This window comes from Salvelinus sp. IW2-2015, linkage group LG4q.2, assembly GCF_002910315.2.
Source record: "Salvelinus sp. IW2-2015 linkage group LG4q.2, ASM291031v2, whole genome shotgun sequence".
In the NCBI taxonomy this organism is placed as follows: Eukaryota; Metazoa; Chordata; class Actinopteri; order Salmoniformes; family Salmonidae; genus Salvelinus; species Salvelinus sp. IW2-2015.
Window position 1 is genome coordinate 20452639 of NC_036843.1, and position 24983 is coordinate 20477621.

Below are 24983 nucleotides of genomic sequence, written 5' to 3' on the forward strand. Positions count from 1 at the left end.
GGTCCTGCCTACCCCATGTGAGAGACGCAGACACTATCTCATGGTCCTCAAACCTTTAAGTTCTTTACTTTGAGACTCACAATCCTCATTCAAGTAGGGTTAATATGATTGAGATTTGTGCATAGTTCTGGCCGAGGAGTCAAGAAACATTAACGGAATCGCGTAGACACTGGCACCCAGAGCGTGTCTGAAAGCTCAGTGAAACGGAAAAGGCTCACTATGGAGCCAGTAGCACGAACCGCCCTCTGCAATGTCTCTGCCATGGCCCGGAGTTCCCCTCTCTCCACTGGGGAATGATCTCTGGCTTCTAGCCCCTATATACAGGGCTACGGTTCAACTGCGGCCTTTACTGGGCTTCTTCCATGCCGTCCCATAGGAGGGATCAACAAGAGTTAGACCGGCAACGAAACTTAGAATATCCACGTCTGCCAAATCGTCTACGAGTCAACAATCACGAGCTGCCATAATCGACTAGACGTGAACCGTACGACTGCAACGTCACATGAGTGGGTTGAGTCGCTCCTCTAACTGACCGAGTGATGGTCTTCCTCTGTCTATGGGTTGGCATTGCATTTCCCCCCCCCCCCCCCTTCCCCCCCCACCCCCCCCCCCCCCCCCCCACCCCACCCCCCCCCACCCCGCCCCCCTTGGTTTACGCGGCATGTACTGCCGAAATGAAGCTATTGCTGGTTAAATTCTTGATGTTAAACTGCACATCAATCAACAATTATAGATGCACGTCATGCCGTGGACGGAGAATCCTTTGTGGGCATATATCGGTCCTTGCTTCAGGATGTAAGCTTGGTGGGTTGTGAAGATTATCCCCTTAGTGAGCCATACCGTAAACTAGATGCTATACGATGCACACGACACCACAAAATATGTGGCTGCGCCCCGGGCCAGGTGTCACGCAACACCTGATAGGTTTGATTCGCGATTGGCATAAGCGTGGGTGGAGAGGCGTCTATATCCTGCCTGTTTGGCCCTGTCCGGGCCAGCCACGGGGCGGGGCCCACCATGGTGCGGAGTCTATCATCGGATGAGTCCGCCGAGCCCCAGGACCACCATCGGCTCATGGTGGTTTTCTCCTGAGCCCGCTCATTGTTCTCAGCCTCCACCAGGAATGATTTCTTATGCTGCAGTTATGTTGTCGTGTTGTCGGTGGCGCGTTAGACAGCCAGCTCGCTAACTCCTTAGGGTCAGTCTTCGTTTTACTATCTGGAGATTTCTCTGTTCGTTACTCCGGTGTTTCCTTGTGAATTTAAGTGCTGGACCTGAGCACCTATCAGACTGAGTACTACTACCACAAAATAGGAAGGGCTTAGTTCTCTGAGTAGGGGCTCAGCACACCTGGGCTCATGATGATCCTTTGCCTGTCCACCTGGGCCGTGCTGCGGCGTGCTCCAGTTTCACAAACTATTCCGCCTTGCAAGCTATGGAACCCTAACCTGATTTCAAGCTGGACGTCCTAACCATGTCTCCCAGACCTGCTTGATGTTCAAACTCTCTAGACGAACAGGCAGGAGCCGGTAGAGATACTCGTCGGCTACTTGAACAAGGCCAACTGACATTTACTCCTGGAGTGTCTGACTTGTTGCACCCTCCAGACAACTACGTCTGTTGCGATATCTATATCTATGGACCATTGTCTGAGTCATTTTATGAACATAGAGTGTGAATCATTCTTGGCCATTGTTCCTGTATACCGGCACAGGCAGAAGAGGACTGGGCCACCCCTCATGCCTGGTTCCTCTCTAGGATTTTTCCTAGGTCGTGGGCCCTAGGGAGTTTTCCTAGACCACCGCATTGCTTCTACACCTGCATTGCTTGCTGTTTGGGGTTTAGTCTGGTTTCTGTACAGCACTGAATATTCAGCTGATGTAAAAAGGCGCTTATGATATAAAAATAATAAATTGATGATCTGTCTTGTAGTAGGGAGTGGGTCTTTGAAGGAGAGACTCAGAGATTTAGCCCCTGTGTCCACTACTACAGGCGGTGCAACCCTGCCACCCTACTACAGGTGAAGCCCCTGTGTCCACCTACTACAGCTGGTGTACAAGCCCCGTGGTCGATTCACCTACACAGGTACAAGCCCCTGTGTCACCTACTACAAGGTACAAGCCCCTGTGTCCACCTACTACAGGGTCAAGCTAGAGTTGAAGAATAAATAAACACCTCATAATCACCTGGGCTTCGCCAGGACCGGCCAAACGTTCCAATAGTATCCTCCATAAACTAACTACGATTCAAAAAGGGTAGCTATTCATCCACTTGTATTTACGATGATGTTTATCCAACATATTCAAATTACATTGATTATCATATTCTTTTGTGCACACTGTAGTAAACCATAGAGTTCTACAGTACATTCTGTGAACTTATATTGATGTGAGTGTCTATGACAAAACACTGTTTCTCATTTGCAATTACCATGTTAATTATAAAGTTACGGGGGCCTCCCGGCAGGGTGGCGTACAGTGTCTAGGCACTGCATCGCCAGCGCTAGCTGTGCCACCAGAGACGCTGGGTTCGGCGCCAAAGGTCTGTCGCAGCCCATCGACCGGGAGGTCTTTGATAGAATCGGTGACGCACAATTGGTAGCGTCATCCGGTAGTAGGTAAGAGGTGTTGGCCAAAGTAGGGAGTAGAATATCCGGGCTCATCGTGCACCAGTGACTCCTGTGGCGGGCCGGGCGCAGTGCGCGCTAATCAAGGGAGCCAGGTGCACGGTGTTTCCTCTGACACATTGGTGCGGCTGGCTTCCGGGTTGGAGGCGCGCTGTGTTAAGAAGCAGTGCGGCTTGGTTGGGTTGTGTTTCGGAGGACGCATGGGTTTCGACCTTCGTCTCTCCCAAGCCCGTACGGGAGTTGTAGCGATGAGACAAGATAGTAATTACTAACAATTGGATACCACGAAATTGGGGAGAAAAGGGGGTCAAAAAAAAATATCAAAAAAAATAATAATAATAAAGTTACAGGGCTATCTATTAATCAGGCCACAATAGTTATTTAAGATGTCACAAAGAAAGCTTGAGGTAGAAACAACTGCCATCTGTTAGCTTTGCCAACTCTGTGACAACAGAGTCTTGAGATTTCCAAAAATAATACCACCTGAAAATATTGAGCTAGCGAAGTCACACAGTGTTACAGTATGTACTGTGTGACTCACTATCATCCCCACCTCCTCCGCCAACCACTGGTAACCTCTCTCATTATCTCAAGTTTCTCTGAACCCCTACGGTACCTTTGCATTGCAGGCCTTGACGGAACAGGCCCTTGAGTAGCTTCTTGCAGTGCTGGCAGACGGTGGGGCGTGTGTAGGAGCGGATGACGAGGGTGTGAGGCACCTTAACTTTAGACAGGAGGATTTTGTCTAACTCTATAGGCCGGCCGATGTAGGAAGAGGACCTTCTCTCTCTGCCAGAAAAGAAGTCTGTCTGTGTCTTCTGCTGTGGAGGGTAAGCAGGGTAGACTGGTCAGAGTGTTGCCCTGATGCCCCACTCAGAGCAAGGCACATGGTAGGTAACAGATGACAAGCAACAACAACCTAAGCTAAAATTATATTATTCCATCTCCTTTCTTTGTCTTATTTGTCTTATTTTGGCATATGACACAAAAAAACAGGGAAAGAGCGATGTCCTTCTGGTGATAATAGGCGTATTGATACTGTAATACGTGAGGGCAGGGTATTGGGGTACCTACCTCCATGCCGGGACTGACAGGAGACTGAGCATGCAGCAAAGAGAGAACAGGGACACACACAGGGAGGAGGTGAAGAGAGCACTCAGAGTTAAAAACCATAACAATATTCACACACCTATGACCTACTGCTGCTGAGAGTAAACCTGTTCCAACAGAGAGTTCATAATATGAGCACAACGAGCCACAAAGGCTTCAGAAATCACATAGGTATTTTTATAATTAGGAACATGCTTGCGCATTCATAAATCTAACAATTTGCCATTGAAGACAGGTGGGAGTGTAGGGGCATGTACTTCAGTCAAGTATCTATGGTGTGCTGAGTTGTGCTGCTGTCTAATGTGTGGTGTGTGCCTGTGTCATGTGCCGGTGTGGTCCTGTGCGTGCTGTGTGTGTGTCTGTGTCTGTGCGTTGCGTCCATGCATGGTGTGAGCATGCACATGTGAGTGTAGTGTGAAGCTCTTCATGATGACCCACCAGCAACCAGGGGTAAACACAGTCCGCGATACCACTACGTAACCCGGGTAATCAAACGCAGTAACCAGGCGTAACTCCACATAACACGGGGTAAACTCACCAGTAACCAGGGTAAACTCACCCAGTAACCAGGGTAAACCACCAGTAACCAGGTGATAATTACCACGTAAACGATAACACCAGTAACAGGGTAAAACTCACCAGTACCAAGGAAAGCTCAAGGATAGGTCTAAACTCAACCGCAACGATAGAATCCACCTGAGGGCTAGACCGGAAGCTCACCGACATCAGGTAATAAACTCCACCAGTAACCAGGGGGTAAACTCACGCCAAACCAGGATAAACTACCAGTAATCAATCCACAACAGCGATAAAACCTCACCCAGTAATCAGGGAAACTCACCAGTAACCAGGGTAAACTCACAGCTAAACCAGAGACTAAACTCCACTCAGGGTAAATCACACCAGGTCTATACCATAACTCACCAGTAATCAGGGTAAACTACCTAGTAACCAGGGTAAACTCTCGTAACCAGACCCACCCTGAGCCAGGATAAAATCCCAGTAACATCAGGATAAACTCACCTTACCAGTAAATCAAGCTAGAATCAGTTAAAACTCACACAGTAACAGGGTAAAACTGACCAGTAACGCAGGTATAAACTCACCAGTAACCAGGATAAACTCCCAGTAACCGGGTAAACTCCCAGCACCGGATAAACTCCAAGTAAACCAGGATAAACTCACCAGAATCAGGGGTAAACTCACGCAGTAACAGGGGTAAACTCACCAAGTGAACGGAGGTAAACTCACCAGTCAACACGGTAAACTCACCAGTAACCAGGGGTAACACTCACCCAGCAAACAGGATATAACTCACCAGTAACCAGGATAAACTCACCAGTAATCAGGGTAAACTCACCAGTAACCAGGGTAAACTCACCAGCAACCAGGATAAACTCACCAGTAACCAGGGGTAAACTCACCAGCAACCAGGATAAACTCATCAGCAACCAGGATAAACTCACCAGTAAGGCCTCGTCGGAGGTGAAAGGCGAAGGCTCATTGGACCGCGTGATGGTCAGTGTGGTCAAGCCGGTCAGAGAGACATTGGACAACCTCCGCTTGCGGATACCACTGCAGTTATTTGGGATTTTAAAGGCACAGCGCTTGTGATAGTTCAGACCACAACCTTCAGAGCAGAGAAACAGACGGTTTCAGAGCAAAGGTGAGTTCACGTGTAACGTGGTCATTTTTATACTTGCATCAAACTGGTGAGAGACTGTCTTTATGGAACTACACTGAACAAAAATATAAATGGAATGTAAAGTGTTGGTCCCATGTTTCATGAACTGAAATAAAAGATCCCATAAATGTTCCATACACACAGAAAGCTTATTTGTCTAAAATGTGGTGCACAAATTTGTTTACATTRCTGTTAGTGAGCATTTCTTATTTGCCAAGGTAATCCATCCATCTGACAGGTGTGGCATATCAAGAAGCTGATTAAACAGCATGATCATTACACAGGTGCACCTTGTGTTGGGGACAATAAAAGACCACTCACAAAACACATTGCCATAGATGTCTCAGGTTTTGAGGGAGCGTGCAATTGGCATGCTGACTTCAGGAATTCCCACCAGAGCTGTTGCCAGATAAATGTTCATTTATCTACTATTAGCCAGCTCCAACATTGTTTTAGAGAATTTGGCAGTACATTCAACCGGCCTCAAAACTGCAGACCACGTGTAACCACGCCAGCCGAGGACCCACACATCCGGCTTCTTCACCTGCGGGATCATTTGAGACCAACCACCCAGACAACTGGTGAATCTGTGGGTTTGCACAACCGAAGAATTTCTGCATAAACTGTCAGAAACCGTCTCAGGGAATCTCATCTGCATTCTCGTCGTCCTCAGGGTCTTGACCTGACTGCAGTTCGGCGTCATAACCGACTTCAGTGGGCAAATGCTCACCTTCAATGGGCACTGGTACGCTGGAGAAGTGTGCTCTTCACGGATGAATCCCGGTTTCAACTGTACCGAGCAGATGGCAGACAGCATGTATGGCGTCATGTGGGCGAGCGGTTTGTTGATGTCAACGTTGTGAACAGAGTGGCGGTGGGGTTACACCAACACCTCATGTTTCAGCATGATAATGCATGGCCCCATGTCGCAAAGATCTCTACACAATTCCTGTAAGCTGAAAATGTCCCAGTTCTTCCACGGCCTGCATACTCACCAGACATGTCACGCATTGAACATGTTTGTAATGCTCTGGATTGACGTGTATGACAGCTTGTTCCCACCAATATCCAGCAACTTCGCACAGCCATTGAAGAGGAGTGGAACAACATTCCTCAGGCCACAATCAACAGCCTGATCAACTTTACGTGGAAGAGAGATGCCGCGCTGCATGTGGCAAATGGTGGTCACACCAGTTACTGACTGGTTTTCTGATCCCCGCCACTACTTCTTTTAAAGGTATCTGTGACCAACAGTAAAATCCATAGATTTGGGCTTAATMAATTTATTTCAATTGATTGATTTCCTTATATGAACTGTAACTCAGTAAAATCTTTGAAATTGTTGCATGTTGCATTTATATTTTTGTTCAGTATAAGTAGYAATCATCTAATGGAACAAGTCATTCATGGATTGTTGAAACTTTGTCTTTGGGAAACTTTCCTTCATGAGCTCGCCACCATTCCAGTCAGACACCACATTATGTAATACTTTTATACATGTTAGGCTATTGTGTATACCTTCATCCCCTCTATGCACTACCTTTCCAACCCCTTTCCAACTGCCTCTTCAGCCTGACAGAAGAAAAATTGTTTTCTTCTTCCCAACACTCTTCAAGCAGGGACTTTGCTGCTCATCGTGGACCCTGAAGAGACCTCTTCAGACCAGAGTACACCTGAGTGGCCTGTATCCAATGTACCCTGATAATATCCTCTCTTAGAAAGTTACGTAATGGTGTCAGAGTGGCTGGAACCTAATTACATTTGTTGAAATAGGCCCAAGGTTGTGTCCAAAATTGTACCCTATTCCCTACAAAGTGCACTACTTCTGACCAGCGCTCTGGTCAAAAGTAGTGCACTATATGGGGAATAGGGTGCCACTTGAGACGCAGACCAGAGCTCCTTCTATACAGTACCTACCTTCACACTTGAGACCCTGTCTCACCAGGCCCCACAGCATCTCTCCACAGTGGTCACAGAAGGCAGGGGACCGGTAGGAGTGGACAAACAAGCCATGGGGACGGATCTGGAAGTCCTCCACTGTGGCAGAGGCTAGAACAGGACAACGACAACAATAGTCAATGGTTCAATTCCAACATTTTCCTCACACTCCTAGATTTAAACAGTACTCAAGAACTGAGTTGTATTCTGTGAATAGTGATATAGTAGTAGTGTAGTGGGACCGTGTTTTCAATGGATGTACAATTAAAAATGAATGGCCGTTCCCTGGTATAGTATTTGTATATGTTGAGGTAACCAAGGCTTTTTGCTGCATATGGAGTTGTGATTTTCTGATTGGCTGGTGCAGTTAGGCTGCATTGGGCCAATGGGATAGAGTGGAGAGCACAGCATGAGAGTAGACTGCCTCATCAAACACACATATCTCCCCACCAACATGCTTGTCTCAGCACGCTCAAGTAGAATACATACTGATTAGCCATTCTGCTGGGTAAACTGCTTCAATTTATTCAAATTATTGTTTTGCCTTTTGTTTAAAGGCCAATATATGTTTGGAAGTTTAACAACATGTAAACTATCATTACATGCTTCAGAAAATGAGTGTGTGTATGTGAATGTGGAGTCTAGGTAGACTTAATCTAAATATGTTTATTTGCATTTTCAAATTTGTTCCTATGTCAAATTAGTAGTTCTAGTGGCTTGCTTAGTACAGCATACTACAAGAAAACAAACTTTACTGCGGAGGTAAAGACAGCTCACATGATACACAGTGTATCTACATTCCAGTATGGTACAGTATTAATCATTTGACTCTTCCACAATGGCAAAAAGTGTTACAGTGTGTCACATTTCAGTGTACAAACAGGGCAGAAAGCATTTTCAACAGAGTTCAAGTTCAGTTCTTCCTCTCTTCGATATTTATGTTTACAGTATGGTGTACACACCCCTGCTTGCATCCAGTAGCATCCTGTGCCAACGTAACAAATGTACGCTGTTCACACCCTCATGCTGATGACAGAAAAAAGTGTTTTTAGCATCCTATCCACCTTCACACTAATTAAGTTGCTCTAGAAGTTGAAAAGATCAAACGAGGAAACACAAATTGTGAGATCTTTGACAGTAAGACTGACTYGTGAAAACAACTCTCTGGGATGCAGTGTAACATACCGTAATGTTAATTTACCAACCATAAGCATTTTTATTTCTCCTTGTACGTAGGAGATTTAACCCAAATGATCATCTGTGAAGGGAATTAATGATTTTATTGATGAGTTCAATGGAGCTCAAGTGTACTGGCTCTGTCAAGTTGGGAAGCGTTTATAGCAGCTGCTCTATTTTAGCATGATCATACTCACACTGTCTTCCCTCATATACCTTCTAAGACTTATCAAGATTAAGGAACAGAAGAAGGTTATAAGTTGTTTTGATCTTTTATCTCAAATGTGAGTGCGAGCATAAACTGAGATTAACTGAATAAAGACAGTAGTACAAAAAATAAATACCTGTGCAGTAAGACATACCAATATGAACCTTTACAACACGTGACCCTAACATAACACAATAGCTATACATTAGAATCAATGCAGTTCTCTGTTGTGATTCACTTTGCGCTGCCTGGCTGATGCTGAAACAGACATAGAAACACATGTCAACACACCACAGTCAACAGAGGACACATTTTGTTCAGATCAGCCACCTTGGTGGAAATCATCACAATTWATAACCACAGACTGTCTCGTCTTCACTTCTTCTTTCTGACAGTTGTAAGGTTTTCCCTGGGTTTCTTTTACCACGTGTGCTCACTGATCTCTCAGCTGTTGAGTGTGTCATTAAAAAGTCTCATGACAGATGTCGGGGAGCATGTCTATGAGAATCTGTGCATCTGGGCGTGTAAATCACTAAATCACCTGAGCCGTCTCCTTCCCAGTGAGGGGTGTAGCCAGGGTAACAGAGGTGTCATTCTACCCCATGTCTCCCCTGTCGCTGTACCACAGACACAACTAAATGACCTGCCATACTGTAACACACAGAGGGGGAAGAGAAAGCCTGCCAAGTGTTTAGAAAAACACTTTACCAGTGTCAAGATTGATACTTGGATCACTTCCTACTCCTGAGCTAAGATAAGCCCACCCCTGATTTCTCACCGGGTGAGGCATTTAAACTTTCTACAACAAGGGGAGCGGGTGGAGAGGGGCAGAACACTGCCAAAACAAAGCAAACCCACTGATCACACATTGGTTGAATCAATGTTGTTTCCACGTCATTTCAATTAAATTGAACCAACGTGGAATAGACGTCWGTGCCCAGTGGGGAGGGACATCACTGGACACACATAGATGAGCAACGATTTGTGTGACAACTTACTGTTTTGTTATTTCCATAAACYCTTTATTATTTCACAAGAGAGGGGCATCTGAGATAGAGCTTACTCTCTTTGGTAAATTTGCATAGCTCCACATGTCTAGACCTTGACTTGTTCTGATTGGCAGCTAACCTTCTAGGGTTTTTATTATTATTTATTTAACTAGGCAAGTCAGTTAAGAAAAATTCTTACTTACAATGACTGCCTACCCTGGCCAAACCCTGGACGACGCTGTGCCAATTGTGCCCCTYTGGGGCTCCCAATCACAGCCAGATGTGATACAGCCTGGACTCGAACCAGAGACTGTAGTGACACCTCTTGCKCTGAGATGCAGTGCCTTAGACCMCTGCGCCACTCTGGATATGTGGATAAATTATCTTTGGAAACAGGCTACATCAGCCAGCAGCAACATGCACCATAGTTCTGTATTTGTCATGCAGCCAGTTATTCATGTTCTTGTCTGTTGTGTRGACTGACTTAACCATATAGCTATTAGCCAAGCACACTGAATACACACAAGCTTATGTCATGTAAATCCATTTCATAGTAACATTATGTCCTCACTATTATCATTGTGTCTTCTGATTAGTCCATTACGCTGGCTAACATTGTATCGCTCTCCTCCTTTTCTAGCTGCTATTATGGAGATGCTTTGTACTCTGTTCACAATCTGTATGAAGCTTGAACATGTTCTGCATTTTGAACACAACAAAAGGAACCTACCAATTTCTGCTGTTATTCAACCTCAAGGGTTCAAAGGAGAGTTCACCTCTCTTCCCTATGTCAAATGGTCTATTCCAGAGGCTACATAGCTGACAGAAAAGAGAGCTGAATAGAACCAGTGAATGCAATAGGCCTATGTTCAATTGCAAATCAAATCAGATCAAATCCAATTTTATTGGTCACATACACATGGTTAGAAGATGTTAATGCGAGTGTAGTGAAATGCTTGTGCTTCTAGTTCCAACAGTGCAGTAATATCTAACAAGTAATCTAACAATTACCCAACAATTACCTAATACACACAAATCTAAAGGGGTGAATGGGAATATGTACATATAAGTATATGGATGAGCGATGGCCAAGTGGCATAGGCAAGTTGAGGTAGATGGTATAYAYTACAGTATATACATGTGATATGAGTAATGTAAGATATGTAAACATTATTAAAGTGGCATTATTTAAAGTGATTAGTGATCAATTTATTAAAGTGTCCAGTGATTGGGTCTCAATACAGTATATACATGTAATATCATTAATGTAAGATATGTAACCATTATTAAAGTGGCATTATTTAGAGTGGCATTGTTTAAAGTGACTAGTGATCAATTTATTAAAGTGGCCAGTGATTGGGTCTCAATGTAGCCAGCAGCCTCTCTGAGTTAGTGATTGCTGTTTAGCAGTCTGATGGCCTTGAGATAGAAGCTGTTTCTCAATCTCTCGGTCCCAGCTTTAATGTACCTGTACTGACCTCGCCTTCTGGATGGTAGCGGTGTGAACAGGCAGTGCCTCGGGTTGTTGTTGTTCTTGATGATKTTTTTGGCCTTCCTGTGACATCGGGTGCTGTAGGTGTTATGGAGGGCAGGTAGTTTGCCCCCGGTGATGCGTTGTGCAGACCGCACCACCCTCTGGAGAGCCTTGAAGTGGAGGGCAGTGCAGTTGCCGTACCAGGCTGTGATACAGCCCGACAGGATGCTCTCGATTGTGCATCTGTAAAAGTTTGTCAGGGTTTTGGGTGACAAGCTAAATTTCTTCAGTCTCCTGAGGTTGAAGAGGCGCTGTTGCGCCTTCTTCACCACACTGTCTGTGTGGGTCGACCATTTCAGTTTGTCTGTGATGTGTACGCCCAGGAACTTAAAACTTTCCACCTTCTCCACTGCTATCCCATCGATGTGGATAGGGGGGTGCTCCCTCTGCAGTTTCCTGAAGTCCACGATCATCTCCTTTGTTATGTTGACGTTGAGTGTAAGTTTGTTTTCCTYACACCACACTCCGAGTGCCCTCACCTCCTCCCTGTATGCTGTCTCGTCGTTGTTGGTGATCAAGACCACTACTGTTGTGTTGTCTGCAAACTTGATGATTGAGTTYAAGGCGTGCATGGCCGTGCAGTCGTGGGTGAACAGGGAGTACAGGAGAGGGCAAAGCAGACACCCTTGTGGGGCCCCAGTGTTGAGGGTCAGTGAAGTGGAGATGTTGTTTCCTACCTTCACTACCTGGGTGCGGCCCGTCAGAAAGTCCAGGATCCAGTTGCACAGGGAGAGGTTGAGACCCAGGGCCTCCAGCCTGATGATGAGCTTGGAGGGTACTATGGTGCTGAGCTGTAGTCAATGAACAGCATTCTTACATACGTATTATTTTTGTCCAYATGGGATAGGGCAGTGTGCAGTGTGATGGCGATTGCGTCATCTGTGGATCTGAAGTGGGTCTAGGGTGGCCGGTAAGGTGGCGGTGATATGACCTGCATTATTGATATGCGTTAATATACTGTGGACAAAGGTTAAATGAATGTAGCCTGTATGCAAAAAGAACACAGGTGAACAGAACTCWCCCTCAAACAGGAGCATGCTGCATACTCAAATCCAGAGGAACACTGTCTGCATGTTGAGAAGTTCCACTTTAAATGATGAAGATAAGGTTGTGCCATGCCTGACATTCTAAGGAGGGATCATTTTCATTAGGGAAACCGTAACAAAATGTTTTGAAACATTTTGCATCAGAAAACCAAAACAAATGTTTCCTATTGGTCAAGTTTGGGTATTTCCTCCKTATTTCAGTTTATTTTCTTCCGTTTTGGGCTAACGGACACAGCCCTATTCTAGTATGTACTGTAGTCTTATCTGACAGGACCACATCAACCAGGTAGTGTGTATTGTGTAGTGAACACTGGTCTTACCTGACAGGACCACCTCAACCAGGTAGTGTGTATTGTGTAGTGAACACTGGTCTTACCTGACAGGACCACCTCAACCAGGTCTCCCTCTGTGATGTCTGTAGCACATTTCACCAGCTGGAGGATGTTCTCTGAGCCTGGGTCGTGGCGAAACAGCAGGATCTTGTCATACATCCCATAGAAGCCACATTCGGGTAACTGTGTGGGAGAGACAAAAAGAGTAGCTGGCATTGGTTAACATTTGATAGGTTTTCTTGTTTGGTTGACTAGAGTTCTGTTCAAACCCGATTTGTTGTTATATTGCTTGTTGACTTAGTGGAGAGAAATGTACAATCATTTCCTTTCAAACTATTATAAAACATTATGTTAAATTGTCAAATTAAAGAGGCCCTTTTCTGCTTTGTTTGTATGCAACCCAAGAAGACACCAGTCTCAATAGAGGCCCTTCTGGAGGCATCTCACACAGCAGACTAGGACAGAGTGTGCGGTATTCTCCACATAGCTCACCCTAATATACATGCTACTGTACATACCATTTTCTTTTCAAGTTATATACTGTCTATACACACCATGTATTTATATTTATATTCTGGATTCTGACACTGCTCACTCTAATATATCTACGTGGAGAGTTAATTGGACTTGTTCTGACATTTCTTAATTCATTGTTTWATTTTATTTGTGTATTAGTATTGTATTTGCTAGACATTCGACTGAACTGTTGGAACTAGTAACATAAGCATTTCACTGCACCTGCTACAACACCTGCAKATCTGTGTACGTGACCAATAAACTTTGATTTGATTTTGATTACATTAACCTTATAACATTTAGAGGAACAGTGATGTTGTCTCGAAATTCAATTTAGAGAGCCCATAGTTCAAATTTTCACAATTGATGATACTGTACTGTCTGACACCAAACTGACAATTGATGTAATAAATATACTAGCGCATTACTGAGTAGCTCCAATGGTTCTTCAGGGATATTTACAAAGCTGTTCATCACAGCCTCCATTCAGTAGTAATGCAAGTCACAGCTAAGTAATATGCCTCTTCAAATTGGTTTTACTCTGCTGATTATGGAGCCCCATAATGATGCAGACTGTTATAAGCATGTTACGAGCCCTTATGGTGTCTTATTATGCAGCTTATAATATGTTATATACAGTCTTTACCAAGTGGCAGAAGCCTATAGCCAACAAACAGACATGGCAATTGTCTTCCTTTGGTAAATGTAGGGTAGGTATTAAACCAAACAGTTTGTTGCCAAGGAGCCCACATTAATTAACAGAGGCCTTACTATATTTTAATGGAGTTAGAAAATTACCTGTGCTTAATACAAATAAATACCCAGGATACTAGAAAACAGCCCACAGCAAGGACACTAAACAAACCTGGGGTGTATTCAATTAGGTGAAATGTGCAGAATATTGCAGAATGAAAAGCATTGGATAGAGCTGCGCATGCTGTAATGTTGCACCCAGCTGAACAGACCCTTGGTATTTAGAAACATAGTAAAAGGAGACTGGTCTGTTTCACCATGTTCTGTAGTAGAACACTGGATTTCTCAAGGTCAGTTTTCACTAATCTATCCAAAGTCAAACTACTTGCACTATGTTTAAACACTATTTCTGTGGTTAGTTACAAAACAGTTTTAGGAATAACAGCCTGCCAATCAATCCAATGTCAAAGAAAAGAGCAACATATTGACTGACCTGTGTAGTGTGGTGAGGGAACCACTGCTGTGCATAACCCGCTATTGATCTACTCTGATGAGCTAGGTTACAACATGTAGCCAATTCCACTATTTCACCATCTAGCCAAGATCACATCACATCACACACGCACACACACACACGCACGCGCACGCGCGCACACACACACGCACACACACACACACACACATACACACACACACACACACACACACACACACACACACAGTAATTTGATCAACTGTTACCCTTAGACTAATCCAATTACAACTTGTTAGTAACACCGACAATGGACTGTTGCAATATTATTATTGTAATAACTCTGAGAGATAATTATACGTTTTGCAAAGGGAGCACCTGAGAATAACGATGCAACAGAAACAGCTAGAGGGAAGGAGACCTAGTAGACTTTTTTTTAAATCAATGAGAATGAACAATGATAATATATTGCAAATATTGTCTAAGACAAAAAGAAAGAAGACTTCAAGTGGCATGGAAACGAACATATCTCTATCATTTAAAAAAGTTAAGCATCTCACAATTGTACTATGAGTCTAATATGTTAGCTAATCCTATTGTGAATAATGCATCTTAGTAGCAATATCACAAATTTTAGGGTGTTATCACACTTGGTCACATTCAGCCAATTTGTAAACCCAAATTTGTTGTGCATAGTGAACACTCCAAAAGGAACTCAGACCACTTAAAAGAGCCCCCGAAGCAAACCGAGCTGAGACCATCTCAAGAGGTGGTCTGAGTTCGGTTCGATTTAATTCCAAGGTCCGGCTCACTTTTTTAAGGTAATATGTACACAAAGTTATCCAGGTTGGCTTGACATTATGCAACACCGTTTCCCCTGCCATAACACCTCACATTGGTTCTGCAAAAGTGAGAAGATGATGATTCAGATTTGCGGAAAAAACGTATGTGTGGCGTTTTGTACTGACAAGATGTTTCTGATTATTTGTTTGTAATATGTGATCTACAGGTTAAGAGAGCTTCATATGCTGTTTATTTGATTGTGGGGTTTAAATAGTATGAGAAGACAACAATATTTGGTGATAATCACAAAATACAGTACAAAATCAACGTTAGCTCTTAAAGGGGCAGGAGCCTACATTGGGTGTAAAATGTTCAATTACAGCAATGTTTAATCTGCAATTATTATTTATTTTCTGTTACCAAGCATTTACGTGTTAATATTATCTTCTGATTATAATTAGTATGCATTGTCTTTGAACTAAATGCAATCTATTAGCATCCACAATTTAAGTACAGTTGAAGTCGGAAGTTTACATACACCTTAGTTTTCACAATTCCTGACATTTAATCCTGGTAAAAAGTCCCTGTCTTAAGTCAGTTAGGATCACCACTTTATTTAAATAATGTGAAATGTCAGAATAATAGTAGAGAGAATGATTTATTTCAGCTTTTATTTCTTTCATCACATTCCCAGTGGGTCAGAAGTTCACATACACTCAATTAGTATTTAGTAACATTGCCTTTACATTGTTTAACTTGGGTCAAACGTTTCTGGTAGCCTTCCACAAGCTTCCCACAATAAGTTGGGTGAATTTCGGCCCATTCCTCCTGACAGAGCTGGTGTAACTGAGTCAGGTTTGTAGGCCTCCTTGCTCTGCCCACAGATTTTCTGTAGGATTAAGGTTAGGACATTGTGATGGCCACTCCAATACCTTGACTTTGTTGTCCTTAAGCCATTTTGCCACAACTTTGGAAGTATGCTTGGGGTCATTGTCCATTTGGAAGACCCATTTGCGACCAAGGTTTAACTTCCTGACTGATGTCTTGAGATGTTGCCTCAATATATCCACATAATTTTCCTCCCTCATGATGCCATCTATTTTTTAAAGTGCACCAGTCCCTCCTGCAGCAAAGCACCACCACAACATGTTGCTGCCACCCCCGTGCTTCACGGTTGGGATGGTGTTCTTCGGCTTGCAAGCATCCCCCTTTTTCCTCCAAACATAACGATGATCATTATGGCCAATCAGACCAGAGGACATTTCTCCAAAAAGTGCGATCTTTGTCCCCATGTGCAGCTGCAAACCGTAGTCTGGCTTTTTTATGGCGGTTTTGGAGCAGTGGCTTCTTCCTTGCTGAGCGGCCTTTCAGGTTATGTCGATATAGGACTCGTTTTACTGTGGATACTGATACTTTTGTACCTGTTTCCTCCAGCATCTTCACAAGGTCCTTTGCTGTTGTTCTGGGATTGATTTGCACTTTTCGCTCCAAAGTACGTTAATCTCTAGGAGACAGAACGCGTCTCCTTCCTGAGCGGTATGACGGCTGCGTGGTCCCATGGTGTTTATACTTGTGTACTATTGTTTGTACAGATGAATGTGGTACCTTCAGGTGTTTGGAAATTGCTCCCAAGGATGAACCAGACTTGTGGAGGTGTACCATTTTTTTCTGAGATCTTGGCTGATTTCTTTTGATTTTCCCATGATGTCAAGCAAAGAGCCACTGAGTTTGATGGTAGGCCTTGAAATAGATCCACAGGTACACCTCCAATTGACTCAAATTATGTCAATTAGCCTATCAGAAGCTTCTAAAGCCATGGCATCATTTTCTAGAATTTTCCAAGCTGTTAAAGGCACAGTCAACTTAGTGTATGTAAACTTCTGACCCACTGGATTTGTGAAACAGTGAATTATAAGTTAAATAATCTGTCTGTAAARAATTGTTGGACAATTTACTTGTGTCATGCACAAAGTAGATGTCCTAACCGACTTGCCAAAACTATAGTTTGTTAAGAAGGAATTTGTGGAGTGGTTGAAAAACAKGTTTTAATGACTCCAACCTAAGTGTATGTAAACTTCCAACTTCAACTGTAGGTATATCTAGCTGTCTGATAACATATTCTGATGGAATGGCTTTTCCTGCACTTCGTAAAAACCCAGAGTGCATTGAGTGAATGTTGGTAAAAAATATTGGTTCCTTTCATAGCAATGTGAATGCAAAGATAACAAAATAGGTGAGGTGAACAAGCAAAAGAGTTGAATCCTCATTAAAAGGCAAGGGCAGTGTGAATACAAAGATAACTGTTATTTTACTCTTTTTTTACCCCAGAGTTCACTTTAAAGAGGACTGAGATCGCTTCTTTTAAGGAGGACTATATGTGAAAATGCCCTAACCTGTTTGTCTGGTTGAAATTCAAACAGCTCCTGCACACCTCAGGAAAGGTTTAGATTAGTTCCTAAAGGGGCACAAACACTTGTCACTGTAGTGGTACCCTCCCTTGCACCTTTAGTTATAGGTACATAACTGTACCCTGGTAGTTTGCACCTTAATAGAGCCAATAGTGGACATTAGGGGACAAGATAGTACAGGTTGACAAGCTTACCTTCAGAAAAGGTACAAATTTGACTTTTTAGGGTGCTACCACTGTGACGAAGCTGTGTGTTCCTTTTAAGTGGCAAAAAAAATTACTTCTAAAAAGGTTTTGGGGTGTTACTTTAACACTGTAGGGTGTAAAGCCTTATTTGCATATTTCCCAGGGTGCCTTTCAAACACATTTTTGAGTTACCAGTACCAACCATATGACTGTGTGCTAATGATAGAGATATGGTTGTAGCATTTAATGGCTTTCAGTCCTGTAGAGTGCCTAAATTAACATTTTATCATTGAAATTAAACTCTTTATGACAACACATTACATATATCGTAAGGCGATAATTTGACAGCCTAGGTTTACCGCAACACAGTGGTCTGAAACTCCTGGTTTGCAGGCCACATTAGGCAAGTCACATTATGCTGGCTTGCAAAGTGATATGTATTTCCTATTTGAATCCAGCAAAAGTTGGAATATCCATGAATGTTAACTTTTAATCAGCTGCATTCTGCATTTATAATGACTGCCAAGGTAGGGAAAAATGATAAATTAGACTACGTAAACAATCTAAACGGGAACAACCATCTCAGTAACGGGTGCAATAAGTCCAAATACTAACAGATTGGATTAGTTTAGAAAAAGTTATGATATTTATCTTTGTGTATTATAAGATCAATCAATCAATGTGCATGAAAAACACATATTGAAASAAACAAACAAAAATCGACCTGCAATAGAGCATGCTGGGAAATATGATAATGATGGGCGTGGTTTTTGAGAGTGTGTGATGATTGACCCTTTACATTCAAAATATTGGGTACAAAAATGTACCATTATAGTAGATTATCCACACATGTACGCTAAAAGGTAACGAACAGTAGGCCTACCATGTAAGATTATATCTGTACCTTTGAAGATACATTATGTGATTTTTATGTTTAKATTTTATTTTATTTAGATTTGTACTGTACCCTAACRATACCCTTATTTCTAAGAGTGTGAAAAATACAAATCTATATCTKAATTTTCTCTACCTAGTTAATGGCAGTAGATATCTCTCCTGTCAGCCTCTAATGAGGTCTGTACAAAAATATACAGAGAGGTAAGGGTGGTACTGAGGTCACCATGAGAGCAACCCCCCTGTAACAGTAGGGTTGTCATGGCAGCGTAACCCAAGGCTCGATTCCTGATTGAAATTATATTCATTTATTTGACACAACGGATTCACATATATTTGCTGAATGTCTGAACCATCAAAAGAAAAGCAGAGAGAGACTGAACCTTGTCATTTACCCCCTATGAGGGAGAAATGCTTATTTTAAAAGCACAGGAAATTCACAGGCAACAGTACTAGCTATATTGCCTCTCTGGGGAGACTGATGTGGCACTTCCAAGATGGCCTTTCAACACTGTTATTTTCCTGCTTTATGTTTTTTTATGGATAAGTGCGATGRACAAAGAACATCAATTTGAAGGCCGTCTTCTCTCTCAAACAATAGGCGCAGTCAGTGCCGTAGCTAGCTGAAGTTCTGTTTTTAACACTGTTAGAAGCAGCTGTGGCTCAGTCCGTCGGCTGAGGGGGAAATAGCCTCTGAAAGCTATTCAGCCTGTGTGAATCACTAATGCAGCTCTAACTGCCGCTCTGCTCTCACACCTACGCCATAGACTAGTCTTATTYAGTTGCCCTTCCTTCTGAGAACATCAACCTATGCTTTTCTTTCACCTTACACCTTGGTAGCAAACTCCACTGTGCAAAGGTTTAAATCTTGTTGTTGAGGTTTTCAAACAAGATATTTGTGACTAAGGTCACATTTCAAAGTCAAACAACATCATTCTTTCAAAAGGTGGATTGAGAGAGGAATAGTCTGGTCCCTTGTTGTTAGTGGGGATGTGTTTTTTGTTTTCATGAATTCATCAACTAAATATAGTGGTGAATGCATGATGAATTCAAAAAAGCTATGACAAATGCAATATAGTACACAAACTGTGAAGCTCAACAATGTCATTGATTCATGACTGAGTGAACCTGTGCTATAAGTGTCTCAAGCCCCATTTATARCTGGTTCTAACATGTATCCTTTGTCTTGATCTTGTCCTCATTCTGATTGTGCCCACATTTTCAGACAGACAATTAAAAGATGCGTTCTGATCTGATTGTGATCAGATATTCATGACCAGCTCTGGAGGTAGTCAGGCGTGCATTGTGTCTGGATATCTTACAAGTGTAGACAGATATGGACAGTGAAACCATTTAATCATTATCATTATGTCTTAAAATAAATAAATAAATAAATATAATGTTTTGAAAGAATAGGCCCAGGAAATCTGGTCACAATGTGGGCACAGTGGACAGATATGAGACACATTTTAATACATTGTGTAGACATATTTCTGAAAATGTGTGCACAATCAAAATCCGGATATGATCAGGACAAAGGACGCATGTTAGCGGCAGGTATAAACAAGGCTTAAGTCGAGTTCCAAGTCCAAGTATAATCATGGCGAAATGATCTGTTTAAAAATGTAATATGCACATCAGCTGCAATTGAACAAAAAGTGTCTAAGTGGTGGGAGAGCAGTCTGTTGCAGCAGTACTGTATACATCTCAGTGGATAGAAGTGTCTAAGTGGTGGGAGAGCAGTCTGTTGCNACTGTATACATCTCAGTGGATAGAAGTGTCTAAGTGGTGGGAGAGCAGTCTGTTGCAGCAGTACTGTATACATCTCAGTGGATAGAAGTGTCTAAATGCACCGTGGTCATAACGTTTCTGAACTAACGCCCAAGAATAGCAAAAGCAAATGCTATACTGCTCTGACAAAGGAAGTCCACAATGACTACACAACCTATTTCAAATCAAAATAAATCKAATTTTCAGTTTTGTGGAAATGAGTGACTAAGCAGAATTGAGTGGGGGAAAAAACTAAGAATAACACGAGCACTCTCAAAATGGACATGGGTCGTTCCACGAAATGAGTGACTTTGATATTTTAAGTAGAAGTTGTGCACCAACATTACATTTTCAACAAAGTGCCCTTTAATAAAAAAGTGCCCTTTTGCATCTATTCAGTATATGTGACCATAAATAATAATAATAATAATATATTAACCACATGGAGAATCAATCACATGCACAATTCAATAAGAATTCTTATATGAATTAAGTGCAAAAAATGCTACATTTTCACATGTCCCTCTGTGCACCATCTGTGGACTTCCAGGAAGAGTTTAACCCACTTAACCCCAAAATGTCTACACGTTTTCACCATCATTGTAAAGCCCTAGTTATTTTGTTGCTTTGAAAAAGTTATTTCTGAAGATTATTAGTTATTTAATGTGATTAGTGATTCATTTGAAGGATTTTTTAAAAACTGTCCCTCATTTTAAGGTTAACCCTGTCACGTGATCTGAACTCTCGTTTTAATATTGTGAAACTATTCCTTTTTTCTCTCCAAAAGAAACATTGAACATCTGATGGTCAAATCATAGCGTAAAAGCAGGTAAGCTGGTTCTACTCTTTTTGGGCATTTCTTGGTGTTTTGTGGTGGAAGACTGAGTGGGTTGAGCATAACACGTCAACCCTGCTACCCATAAATACACAGGCTACAAATGTTTAACAATACATTTTTGCCCCTCCTGGTTGCACACAACAAGCTTCCATTCCCCCTGTCACAAGGGGATGGCTGATTTAAGATAAAAAAAATGGTAAACCCTGTTACCCTGTAACTTGTTGGGCACTTTATAGGTACACTATAATACTATATAGTATTTTTTTTATTTAACCTCTTGATATGGAAAAACTAGTTTTTAATGAAGTTGATCATGTGCTCTTTACAACAGAATGTTAAAATGAGCTAAAAGCAAATGTTTTTTTCCCCTCAAAGTTACAGTACACTTCTCAAAAGGCACCAAATTGGTGGAACGACCCACATAACATGCTCATTGCTTTGATATCAATTGCCTCTTCTTTTTGTTAATGTATTTTTGTTTCATGTTATGGATCAGTTTCCAGTGCCTGTACCTCACGACTGTACTGTGGGCGTATATTGCTAACTATTTCGTTTTAATAATAGAGTTACTGTAAATATAAGCCTTGCATCACATAGAATGGACACCATTTCAATCGAATAGCAACTTACAAATCCTGACAGTCTTATAGGATCACCTTCCTCTCATGAGAAATGGCATGTACTCCCAAAATACAGTGCATTATGTAAAAAGTTATACACCTTTCCTTGTGTTTACTAACTGACACCTTTACCCCAGAAATAGTGTGGTATTTGTCCTAGAGTCCTGACTGAGTTGTGTAAATGGAAAGGAACTCCCTATCAAGAGACAGAGGTGTGGATGTGGCTTGGGTGATACTAAATAGCACACACAGTATAGCACATACAGCTAGAGACGCCTCAAGATTGCCTGACTTGTCCAAGCTCTTGTCGCCCCCGAAGGTGAGATATTGTCAAACTCAACTGTACAAAGCATTACATTTCAAAGGATTCCAAAAGGGTTCTGTGCAGAGGGATAGGGTTATGACGTTTTCATCTGAAGAACCCTTTTTAGAAGACGAGGGTTATTTGTAAGTCAAAGGGTGCTTTCTACCTTAAACAACATAAGAACCGTTTTGGAAGAAAGAGTTRGTTGATTATTATTTTTAACCCTTCTGAATTTSAATAAGCTTTTTTATTGTAATGTTTTTTCTTTCTTTTAAATAGTGCCAGAGCATTAGTGTTTACCTCAGTGTTTAAACTTTAACATCAGAAGTTTGAGTAATATGATACATTTAAAAATATAGGTGATAATGTTTTCAACTGTACCTACATGGGAATATTTGTACATGTATATACTATTCCCATCATCACTTTACATATACAGTACTGATGTACAGTAGGAGTATGACAATGTATGTAAGTCACTCTGGATAAGAGTGTCTACTAAAATGTAAACATCTCCAGCCAGGTTATTATCCCTGTGTGGTATGAGCAGAGGTTTCTCACTGTGAGTTCTGCTGGCTGTGGTGTGACAACCACTGGTCAATACTGTTACACTTCTGGGCTTTTGTTTCTCTGCCTCCCTCTGTTTCACCACACACACACACACACAACACTCACTCACTGACTCACACACACACACACACACACACACACACACACACACACACACACACACACACACACACACACACACACACACACACACACACACACACACACACACCACACCACACACACACACACACACACACACACACACACAAACCCTATGACTGGCGTACATAGAAGAGCTGTTGCTGCAGCTATTGCTATTATTTTAGCCCTCAGAGTGATAATTGCAATTCGAAGGCAAACTCTCTAGTCTAGACTAACCCTGACACAGTTTTTTATTATTATTATGTGATTTATGTAACTCTTCGGGGATACTAGTGTATTTGAATAGAGTTGCAAAATTCCAGTAACTATCTCCAAATTCCTAGGTTTTTCAGAAATATCAGTTGGAAAATTCCCGGAATCAGAAGGGAATAAACAGGAAATCTGGAACCCTTTAATCGGTATTAATTTTGGGAAAGTTAATATTTTATAACATGAGAATTGAACGCATGCATTAAGAGAGAATGTCTGATATGAAAGCTAGAGAGATAGCTACTAAAGAGCTGAGAAATAATTGGTACCATGGGGTGGGCGTCCATAACCAGTAGAGAAAAGAAAATCATTGTTTATTATAAAGACTAATTACCGGAACAAAATCAATTAACATGTCTCACTGTAAATGAAATTCCTACTTGTTATTATACTGTACTTTCATTTTACAGTGAATAACCAAGGGTCTGGAGTGCTCACACACTTAGTTAAATAAGTACGCATACTGTATATACACTGTATGTATACTGTATGTACACTGTATGTATATTGTATGTATATGAAACTGATCTCATGCAGTATGCACTGTACTAATTAACAAACACTTGAAATATGTAACACCTGAATCTAACATGGACTACTCTAATGTACTGTACCCTCTACTAATCTCTTACTCTCTTTCTCCCAGACACAACTATAGTTGACAAAGAGAATACGTTCTTGGTTAATAATTTGACACCATATTTAATCATAGTTCTCTTTTAAGACTGTTTCTCATTGTCACCATAACAGAGATAATTTTTAGGAGATGGGAAACTCCATTGGAATCGTATTAACGGCCATTGTGTATGTTGGCCACACATTCAACGGGCCGCGCGTTGCATGCTGGTTGATTCTGGGACAAGGAGTGCACTCCGCAAGGAGTGAATGGGAGTCAATTGGACATTAGCTCAAAAACCCAACATTAGCATGAATTACGTCAACAGGAAGTACAGCTTTAAAAATATTAGTTCATCCAGTTAGCTACAGCAGGAAAATAAGCCTGCAACAACAGGAAATGTGAATTATTATGTGGATTATAATTCAGGGACATTTTTGTAGAGGTTTATACATTTTTTGAAAGGGAAAATCACATCTGAAATTTCAAAGTGGAAATGACAAACTTCAGAAGCCTTTTAAAACCTCAAAAAAGTTGTACATTTCTGCATTTCAGGAATGTTCTCCTGCAACATGGTGATCAAATTAAGATCCCACATCTGTAAGTATCTCTGACCTTAAAAGCTGTATGTTCACACTTTATTAGAGACTATTTTACAGCTCTGAGGTGCTGCTGGCATGCCAAACCAACCCAGTGCATTCTCTTAGTAGGTCTTCACTGTACTGCCTCTGCTAGAGTCTAGTCTATAGTGTACTCATTAATAATGGCAGGCTCAGAGGGGGGTTCAGCCAACTTAAGGCTTCAGGGTAGAAGCTGTTAAGGAGCCTTTTGGACCTAGACTTGGCGCTCCGGTACCGCTTGTCATGTGGTAGCAGAAAGAATAGTCTATAACTTGGGTGGCTAGAGTCTTTGAAAAATGTTTGGACCTTCTTCTGACACCGCCTGGTATAGAGGTCGTGGATGTCAGGAAGCTTGGCCCCAGTGATGTACTGGGCCTTACGCACTACCCTCTGTAGCGCCTTACGGTCGGAGGCCGAACAGTTGCCATACCAGGCGGTGATACAACCGGTCAGGATGCTCTCGATGGTGCAGCTGTAGAAATTTTGGAGGATCTGGGGACCCATGCAAATCTTTTCAGTCTCTTGGGGGATAATAGGCGTTGTCGTGCCCTCTTCACAACTTTATTGGTGTGTTTGGACCATGATAGTTTGTTGGTGATGTGGACATCAAGGAACTTGAAGCTCTCGAACCGCTCTCCTACATCCCCATTGATGTGAA

At 42.1% G+C, this 24983-nt stretch overlaps 1 protein-coding gene across 1 annotated transcript in view; it reads right to left on the reverse strand.

Annotated features, from left to right (window-relative positions):
* The window catches only part of LOC111963453 (serine/threonine-protein kinase D1-like), a 61442-nt gene that overhangs the window by 27878 nt on the left and 8581 nt on the right, over positions 1-24983 (reverse strand). The window contains exons 2-6 of the mRNA XM_023986903.1: positions 12688-12826; positions 7338-7469; positions 5203-5366; positions 3701-3724; positions 3243-3447 (exon numbers count right to left, since the gene is read on the reverse strand). Coding sequence (XP_023842671.1) covers positions 3243-3447; positions 3701-3724; positions 5203-5366; positions 7338-7469; positions 12688-12826 — 664 coding nt within the window. The remainder of the gene's footprint in view (positions 1-3242; positions 3448-3700; positions 3725-5202; positions 5367-7337; positions 7470-12687; positions 12827-24983) is intronic.